This window comes from Megalopta genalis, chromosome 6 (assembly GCF_051020955.1).
Source record: "Megalopta genalis isolate 19385.01 chromosome 6, iyMegGena1_principal, whole genome shotgun sequence".
Classification (NCBI taxonomy): Eukaryota; Metazoa; Arthropoda; class Insecta; order Hymenoptera; family Halictidae; genus Megalopta; species Megalopta genalis.
Window position 1 is genome coordinate 5,233,751 of NC_135018.1, and position 10,174 is coordinate 5,243,924.

A 10,174-nucleotide genomic window follows, 5' to 3' on the forward strand; every position below is an offset into this window, starting at 1 on the left:
AATTTCATAGTGGCTATAGGAACCCAGAAAAAAAGTTTGATTTTGTCGGACAGTGTAATCATTATGGATACGAGTATTAGATCAGGTTTTAACGGATCGTGCGAATAGGCAGGGGATGATGGGAAGGTCGGAATATTTCTTTTACGTTTGTAATAATGAGCATTTCCGATTATGAAGGTCGTAGAATTTGGAATGGGGAATATACCTCTCATCCGAAATCTTAGAAATGCAATAGATAGTACAACAGACGAGGTATAAGAACAAACTGAACATCTAATGCATTATTTTGTCACCCAAAAATAAGATTTTAGAAGCTCTATTACCATTCCACGTACATGTTTATTGCCTTCAAATAACATTCAGTACTCGTAGAAATGAAATATATAGGACATTCGCTTCTTGCTAACGTGCCTAAATTCGTGAACTATCGGTAACGCAGAGCGCGACACGAAAATGGTAAGGGGACCTAAGGCTGTGCCCATATGGCTGTCCAGTCTACTTTCATACCTCGTCTGTGATAGTACAAAAATATTTCAGTAATATTATTACTCTTGGAAGCTCAATGTAAATTCACTAATTTCTTTCAATATCCTACCAAAAGTATTCGAATACCTTTTAAAACGCAATAACTCTATTAAAACGGGACTATGCGACTCGAATTTCGTTTTAAATGTTGAAGGGACTAGGTGTAGAAAAATAAATTCAATTTGCTTTTTACACGATTTCATTCGATTTAGCACGATTGAAAGGTGAAATAATATTTCGTATCACACATCCTAAATGTTCAATTTTTATTTCGCTCAATGTTCGGTCGAAATGTTGGATTTATTAAATTCACGATTGCTCAGATTGCAAACATATACGTTTATGAATTGTTTATTCAATACATCTGTTATTACTTGCGACGAGTATTACGATAACACTTGTTAAAAACCACAGTCGAATAAAAATATATCGGCACGGTTAATAAATCCAGTAAGTTGGAAATAATATAACAACGTTTTTAAATTCTTCAAACTGCTTTCATTGTTCTATACTTCACCCGCTCAATATTCTCGTAAATGCGTAAAATCTGCCTATTATAAAACTAAACAGGCAAAAGGCAAGATAGTAAAATCGTCGGTAATATTCGGAAACGTTATCCTCGAATTATTAAAAATATTAAGAGATGAAATAATTATTTTACCGAGCTTCTATTACCAGCAACAGACGGAGAAAAAATTCGAATTCCGCGTATGTAAATTCGTATTCTATAAACCTATTAGAATTTGTTTCTTTAATATCATTCTCTCTCTCTCTCTTATACGAAAATCGATGGATGCAACGGACGAGAAAATTTCAACGAGTTCCTATGATGTTTTAGTATTATAACAAGACCGCAGATTTCGTGCATCTGCGACAAAAAAAAAGAAAGTTGAATCACAAGCCAGAAAAATTGAACAATTTGATTACATTATTTGTAACTCATTTCAATTATTTCGGACTAGAATAAATGTCTATTCAGAGTTCCCGTTTCTTGCAATCGATGCACGCTTTCATTTTGCATAATGATCTGCGGTCCAATTATAATAAATGCAATTACAAAAGGAGGAGAAAAATTGCTGACGATTTATACGACAAGATATTGCAATCCTTTCTCGAAAAAGAAGCACGAATTTTTTGTTCGGTTTAATCATTTCGATAACATTGCTCCCTATTCAATTTAGCTCCACACACACACACACGACCCTGGATACGCTGGCGAAATTCCTGCCAATAGACGCGTTGCCGACCGAAGCAGGTGGAAAAGCAGGCCCCATAGAGGAGCTGCACAAGAGAAGCGTGAAAGCACTTGAGGACAATCTGGATTTCTTCCAGATGGATGAACAAACTAGACGAGTTAATGAGGCGTTGAGGCCTGGCAAAGCAAAATCGGCGACCGACAATTCTGGCGTTGAAGGAAGCTTCAAGAAACTTGACATCGATTGACTTCAATATTGCTGTTGTACCGTCCAACATCTATGAAAAAGAAAACCTGCGCTCATATTGAACAATTACATTTAATAGTAGTTTACATAGCTTTCGTCCGTCGAAACATAATAATATTATATATATATTATTGTTCAATATGAGCGCAGGTTTTCTTTTTCATAGATGTTAAATACATATAAATTAGATATAGATGTTAAATATATATATAGGGGGTAATATATTATAGGTATATATATATTATGCTGATATAGGTATATATATATATATTATAATATATATAATATATATAGAGGGTAATATATTATAGGTATATATATAGGTATATATATTATGCTGATTATTAATATATATATTATATAATATTCCAGAAATGAACATGCATGTTGGACGGTACAATTTGATGGACTTTCATTATTTAGGTGAATTGATTAATCGTTTGCAAGCATTCGCGAATGATTCTCGATGGCTTCCGGTTTAAATATCTTGCAGATTCCAGCGGGAATCGCGTTTGATTCATAGTTCGAATTTACTTATGGCGACATCCGTGGTGAAACGACCAAGTTAGTATAAAATGCACAATGGATGCTAGCGCAAAGTTCATGGCTCGATTCTTAAGCTTGTTCATATTAATCTCCGTCGATAAATTCATAAAATTATTCAGTATAGATAGTTGTTTTCTTAATAATAAAGGCGAAACAATCGTTTCCTTATTCGTAATATGCAGTGCAATAAAGATTACGAATTTTAAAAAATATTCAATCTATACAATTTTATTTTTATGATCATAAATTTATAATAACATTAGAGTATTATAAAATTAATTTTATAATAGCATTAAAGTATTATAAAATTAATGTTATAATAACATTAGAGTATCATAAAATTAATTTTATAATAATATTAAAGTATAACGAAATTAATTTTAGAATAACATTAGAGTACTATAAAATTGACTTTATCTATTCCCAAAGCATTATCAATTTTGTTTTATCTATTCGGTTAGTATCCTATCGCAATTCGATCATTTTAATGACATTTTGAATGAATTTCAATTTTAATTAACAATAAAATACATGAAATTCGCAGCTTAGTTAAAATGAACACTTGACAATCGGTCCCATGAAAAATTTCAGCAATAAAATGTAATTAATTCGGCAATCAATGAAATTTAAATCCCAAGTACAATAATTATCAAACAGATTTCATAATTCCACCATAAAGCCGAAGAACCTTCTTCGATGGAAGAAGGCATGATCAACAGGCAAATAAAGTAGAAACATTTTTGCGAAAACTGCGCGTTCACCAGGAACTTTTGAGGCTATGTGGTTCTCGAATTCATGGGGCACAGATTTCGTAGAACATGAGCGGCTTCGTTGACAGTCCATTCCTGTTTTTCGTGGACAACGTGCCACCTATTTTCGCTGACCATCCCGAAGAGGATCAAAGAAAGATTATCGAGATCTCGGACGTGGGCTGCGATGCCGTATCACCGACTATGACTTTACAGAATAATGGCCAATACAATCCAGCGAGAACTTCCACAATAAGAAATAATAGGATAAAGCATGATGAGAGAACAGCGAACAAGATTCACAAGGAGAAACCGCGACAGAATGATGGACCCGCGAAAGATTTCGGAAAAACGTTCATCAAGCAGCCTGAAATTAATCATCGACCAAACATCGACGAGGTAAATCAAAAGATAGGAATTTTTAACACTTTCGTTTATTATGAATTCATAGATTTTCTATTATATCCTTTTTTCTTTAAGAATGATAAAATATTCGTCTATTCTTTTTGTTAATCAGAAGCGGATAATTTAATCTTTTTTAGATGTTCTAGTCTCAGAAATATTTAGAAAATAGTTATTTGTTTCTGGTTGCTTTTATGGTAAAAGAATAAGTTCAATACTGGACTTACTGTGGGGGTTGAAAGCATCAGCATTATTTTTTCGATTTTAAAAAAATAGAAATTCAAAATTTATGTTAATCGTCACAGACACGTTTCCTACTTCAAACATTGATGATTCTTTTGGTAACAAGTAAACTAGCTTCGTAAATTAATCAAAGGAAACTTGTGTACTCCATCCCTTCTGTATTATTCCCGCTAATCGAAAACAGATATTTTGATTACTCTACATGCATTTATTTCGTTAATCTACACGTTATATTTTTATCAATTCAATTTACGTGTTTTATACATAACATCAGTTTGTTTTCATTGTAAAAGAGTAAATTGACTGTGAGGATTAAAGTGCGTGTCGCTTCTCAAAATGGCTCACTAAATAAAATAAAACAAAATAAAAATGCAGCAATTATTAAGATCAAAGTTCGCGCAGTCGCAAATGCAGTTTCCATTTCATGCAACAAATAATCCTTGTCGCGACAAATGAAACAGAAACGCATTACAGAAAGACACTGACATTATGTAACATCATCTTGCGGTTTTTCTATCGATTCTTCCAGCAACGTTGGAAAAAGCAGCCCACCCACGACGACGCGATCAACGCTGCAACAGCGAAGAGGAGTCCAGACACAAAAGACGTAAACACGAGTTCAAGAGTGCAATCAGCGAAACCAAGACTGAATCGATGGAGCAGAGGAAACGTTCCAGTACCTCTGCCGGAAGTTCAGTGGGATCATGAAACGGCGTGCCCTCAAAAAAGACCATTGAGTTGTCCAACGCGAAAGAGACCACTGATCCCCCAATCAGCTATACCGAGAATCGTTCCCAAAATGAAACCCAGGATCGACGAAACGCCGACCACCGATAAAGAGAAAACGATGGTGGCCCTGGAGCCGGATTACCCAGAAGTCTTTGATCGCCACGTGTCCAAGGATCGTTGGCAGGGTCTGAGGGCGCCGATGCCGAGAATCGCCAAGAAACCAAGCAATGAAAATCTACGGAGGACTCATCGGGCGTCGAGATACCGGAAGAACCCAAAAATCGCATCGGCAAAGGCAGATAACGTCGAGGAAATCCTCGATGAACTTGAAGACCGCAGAATCCGATCTAGAACGCATTCTCCGCCAAGGGATCGACACGGGGGGACACGATCCTGCTCCAAACCCGGCCGAAAACAGCCGGAACAAGTGGAGGTCCAGCAAATTCCAAGGATCACCAAAGATCCTCAAAGATCGCCAAAGTCTTCGTTGTTCAACCTCGCGTCCGATCGAGCTGGGAACACGAATCGCGATCGATCCTCCGAGAGAAGTCAAAGATTCGTGGATCGAGCAGTGGACAAAGACAGTATATCGGACATCGCGAGAGTTTCTACGTCCACGGACGCCACCGTGGCACCAACTTCCTCGATAGACACAGGGAAGAGCGAGAAAGTGATCGGTTTTTGGGAGTTCGTTCCTCTGGACGACGAAAACAGACGAAAGATCCCTGGTAACAGGAGGGCCAGATGCGTACTGGATCAAAGACTGATTCAGGACACCGAGTATCATCCACCGAGAAGACATCTAGTCAACGAAAACGATGCACCAATGACGGACAAGGAGAGTCTGAAGAGAAGCTTGGATCTGGACCGACCTTCCGATTCGGAAAGCTTGAAGTACGTTGATCGTTACTTGAATTCTGCGGGTCCGGGAGGGTTGGAGGAGGTTCCTGACACGTACAGAATCGACAAATCTGCCAGGTCAGTGGAGGTTCTGCACAGAACGAGGATCGGTTCGAAGACAGAGGTCAATCGAGATGGTAGCCGAGAGAAACTGTGTTCGAACTGCTTCGCGAATGATGCGAGACACTCTGAGAACTGCCATGGTCAGAGCTGCGGAGAGCCTAGGTACCAACCGAAGGTTGCTCGGATGCAGGCTTTCGGCTGGACAGGGTACAGTCGAAGCCTCAAAAGAGAAAACGAAGCGAGACACGGTATGGAGAGCGAGAAGAGGAAGAAAATGGAGAACGAGGACAATATGGCTGGCATAAAGTTCGTTGAAAAGGCTGCCGCGCGTCTGAAACGGAAGCTAGAGGACTCCCTGAACGAGGATTCCGTCTCGAGGAAGTTCGCGGGTCTGAATATCGAAAAGAAGATCCGATCCGAACTGTCTACGAGTTCGAGGTTGCCAATTCGGATAGGCAATCGCCTCAGATCGAAGAATCCCATTGCCTGGAAGTTCAGAGGATGTCCGAAGAATAGATCATCGGAGAAAGAAGAGAATGAAAATCCTGCGAATAGCGGTTCGATTAGATCCAGGACAAAACCCAGGATAAAACCAAGCGTCGAGCATCATCGGATAATTATAGACTCCGATGAGACCCCTGCATGCCAGAAAACTGTCGACGATGTTCGGAGAAACGGGGATAGCTCCGTCGACGAAACAATTAAACGTGGAAGGGATGAACAATTTAGGGGGGCTATGAGGTATGCGAATGTGGAGCACGGTCCGCGGAGAAACGAGTTTACGAATCGCTCTTATGCGAGGGAAATTAATCAGGGAAATGGTAGCGGGATGCCGAGGATGGAAACCAATGTCTTGAGGAACGGCTTGAGGGAAAAATGCTTCTTCAATGTGCATGATCAGGAGAACAGCATTTGCGGGAAGCATTGCAAGGGGCTGTGTTGTGGATAGGTCTACCATTAGAATTGAAACTGTGGAAATGAATTGTAGAAACTTGAAATATTAGAAATGAATTATGGAGAATTGACATTGCAGAAGTGAATTGCACAAATGAATTGTAGAAGTGAATTGTGGAGAATTGAAATTGTAGAAATAAATTGCAGGAAATTGAAATTTCAGGAATTACGAAATTTTGGAGTCCGGAAGCATCGATTAGACGGTTTTTCATTGAAGAAAGAGGAATGCTGAAAGCTGGCTCTAAAATCTATGGTATATAGGAGACATTTCTTTAGTACATTGTTGATTGATATTCATTTGTGTGCTATTAGTTATTCCTTAAGAAAGTTACGTTGAATTTTAAAATCATCGTTTTACGGGATGTTGATTAGACTGGATTTTTATCTTTATAAATTGAAACGATTAAAAATGGCTGAAATCTGTGATAAAGATATACCAGGTGAAAGTATTTCTTTAATATAATGACTGATAATTATTAACACAATATTCGACACTTTGAGGTTAAATTATACTGTTTCCTAGATCTTGACACTGCTAGATATGATTAAATTCATTAAACTGATAGAAGATGATAGAAAATTGTACTATAATGTCAACAAATATACATTCCTTTAACGTATTGACTTATAATTATTTTCTCAATAATCACAACCTCGTCGAATGAGAACTAAATTCTTAATAAAGAGCATTTTATTATTAAATGGCAAGTTAACTTTGACTATTTTTAAATTGCTGAATTGTAGCAGCTGCTTTAACTTTCGGCAATTTTTACAACAAGCACGCGTGTAATATTTTTAATGATGACTGTGTAGTAGACACCAAAGGAAAAAGTCACAAGATCATGTATCATATTTAAAAAATTGATTGAATATTAATCATTATACTCGACTGTTGTTTATTTTGCGATGAGATCGAATTAGGAATTTAGTTCCTCGATCACGTTCGAAGTTTCCTCCGGATGGTTCACACATTTTCCCACTAAAACTTTTCGAAGGAAGGTCTGCTGAAAGAGGAGGCCCTGATGCGAAATCTCGAGGGTGCTCAAAGGCGAAAATGGCAAAGGACTCACAAATGGCAATCACGGGGCTAAGCGCTAACCCAATCAAGCAACCAGGCGCTCCTCTCCGTTCCTGTGTCTTCCGTTCTTAGGGGGCTTCGATTCGACGCTCTCATTACGATTGTTGTCACGGGGAGGATCTATAATAAAATCCTCAATTTATGATGTCGGGGATACGCTTTTATACTTCCCATTGCGATCTTAAAAATGTTTTGTTGCACGTTGATCCTGGATTAAATATCGAAACGTAACGTAACTTCGCATACTTGTGAAAAATAATTTTACCAAAGGGCAAACTGGTCTTCGATAACAATTTTAACAAAATTGTTCCACAAAATGACATATTTTTAATACTTCATCGGAACACTTGATCAAAATTCCTTCACCACACTTTTAACGGTCTGATTGTTTGCTGCTTATTACACCACTTATTCAGTATAATTTTATACTGAATTATGCTGTAATTATCTTAGCCTTGTGTATACTTTATTTTATTATTCATGAACATACAATATATTTCATTTGCACAGGTCCAGTCTACGCTGGATATTTATTGTGAATTTTCTGCAAGGTTTATTTACTAAAAATGCACATCATTCGTTACTTTTAAATCGAAACAACACTTTGCTTTCCTTTATCAAACATTTAGTCACTAAATTAAATTTTCTTAGTCTTGCGAGAAATTACTTAAAAATTCTAAAGATCGTAGTTATAAACGAAATTATACGACAAGAGGTTAAACTATATCAAAAATGTTCCTGACACAGTGGAGGATTATTAAAGAAAGTCTAATTACCCCAGCTATGAACGAATTAACACAAAAATATGTCAAAATGTATCAAAATATTCCTGTTACAGTAGAAAATCGTTAAAAACATGTTAATTATCACAACTATGAACGAAATCGTACGACAATAGATGTTAAACTGTATCAAAATATTCCTGTCACAGTAGAGAATCTCATTAAACAAATCTTAATCAATGAAGGGTCGGAGGAACGTGTTAAACGTGTTAAATTGCATCAAAATATTCCGGCTGGTATAAAAGTACTGCCTATAAAAATGACGAGATCGAATTTACTACAATTTTTACCATTTATGTACATTTTGTAATTACGTAATTTCTCATGTAAATTTTTAGCAACGTGCCGAAAGAAATACATTAACAAAATTCGCAGTATCGTTCGCCAGAAGAGCCGGCTCCGATCGGAATTTTCTGCTTGAAGAACAAGCACCGGGTAAGAAGAAGCCGATCGCGATCGTCCTTATTAGTACCGTGGCCATAATCCCGCGATAGTGACGAGGATTAAAGCTCGCCGCAGGCCATAAGTCATTCGGTCGGCGTGGAGAAGGGAGGAGAGCCAAGATAAAGAAAGACGAACCTCGAAACTCGGTGAATCCGAGCGACCGGTCTCACGGAGGCCGGGAGAAACGGAGAAAGAGGGAGAAGTGTCCCCGAAAATCGTGAAACCCACGCGGCCCCGGTTCGGTTAATATATTTCACCTAGTGGGATACAATCCTCCGGAGGTGCTGGCTTTTATATACCGTGTACGGTATTTATGTGTCGCCGCCTTGCCTAAGCGTTTGATATATGAACTATGAAGGGACGAGAGAACAGAATCGAAGATATCCGAGACCGAGGGAACGGGAGAAAGACAGAGGCGTTCGCGTCCCGGAGAGTGAAAAGTGGCGAAAAGAAAGCAACACGGTTTCTCGAGAGATGGAACACCGTGGAACGAACTAGTAAAATACCATCGGACAACAGATCATGGCTGTACGCGCGTCTCTAGTCGGAACCTTTTCTAGCCGATCTCCTGTTGCGCCGACAAAAAAATTTGGGGCTTCAGCCAGAGAAATTAAGACGCCGATGTTACGTTCTCGGTTAGCACAGAAAGCACCGATTACGCTCGGAAAAGTACATTCGATTGGATGCAACGAACGTACATCGTGAGAATTGTTTATATTACTGACTTGTAAAATTGTCGGATTTGTTGATTTCTCTTATACTTGCAGCGAAATAATTACTAGAATTGTTTAAACCAGAATTGTTTAAATAGTATAAGTTAGTAGTTTATACAAATCGCTGTGAAGCTTTTCTGAATTATTTTCACAACTCGTACCTCGTTCAGACACTCTGCTATACATTTGATTACTGCTCAACATTCTACAAACCTAATTTTTCTGTCACTTTTGATTAATCTTTCTTTTCTATTCTTATTCTAACAACGGTATTACTTAATTGTATGTCTGATAATTGTTCGTTTATTACATTTCCTGTACTATACATATTTGTTAATTCTACTATATATTTATTATTGTATATAATACACTATTTCTTACTTTTTGTATTGTATAATTATATTTTTTTTTATTGTACTCGCGTAACGACTGTGCAAAATCTCTTGTTTCCTACCTCTTTGTTTGTAACAAAGGGTTTTTACCCGTTATACGCGAATAAAATCGTTAGTATTATTAGCGTTATTATTAAATGTAGCAAAGTTGCTGAATCATCTACAATTTGTTGTTGTCGACAGTTCTATTTCATGCAAAATTGTTATTAAGA

General features: G+C 37.6%; 1 protein-coding gene across 2 annotated transcripts; it reads left to right on the forward strand.

Moving 5' to 3' along the window:
- The first annotated feature begins 3,080 nt into the window (after positions 1–3,080).
- LOC117223749 (uncharacterized) lies at positions 3,081–7,173 on the forward strand. 2 transcript variants are annotated; one of them, XM_033476235.2, is made up of 3 exons: positions 3,081–3,241; positions 3,320–3,661; positions 4,437–7,173. In XM_033476235.2, exons 2-3 carry the CDS (start codon positions 3,332–3,334, stop codon positions 6,546–6,548), a joined length of 2,442 nt encoding a protein of 813 aa, XP_033332126.2. In that variant the 5' UTR covers positions 3,081–3,241; positions 3,320–3,331; the 3' UTR covers positions 6,549–7,173. The 2 variants fall into 2 exon arrangements, with proteins under 2 accessions (XP_033332126.2, XP_033332125.2); XM_033476234.2 differs by having other exon boundaries at positions 3,081–3,661.
- The last annotated feature ends 3,001 nt before the right edge of the window (positions 7,174–10,174 follow it).

Coding starts and splice junctions, on each gene's coding strand:
- LOC117223749 (XM_033476234.2), top strand. CDS start 3,332: ATGAGCGGCTTCGTTGACAGTCCATTCCTGTTTTTCGTGGACAACGTG. Junction 3,662..4,436: donor ATCGACCAAACATCGACGAG/GTAAATCAAAAG, acceptor CGATTCTTCCAG/CAACGTTGGAAAAAGCAGCC.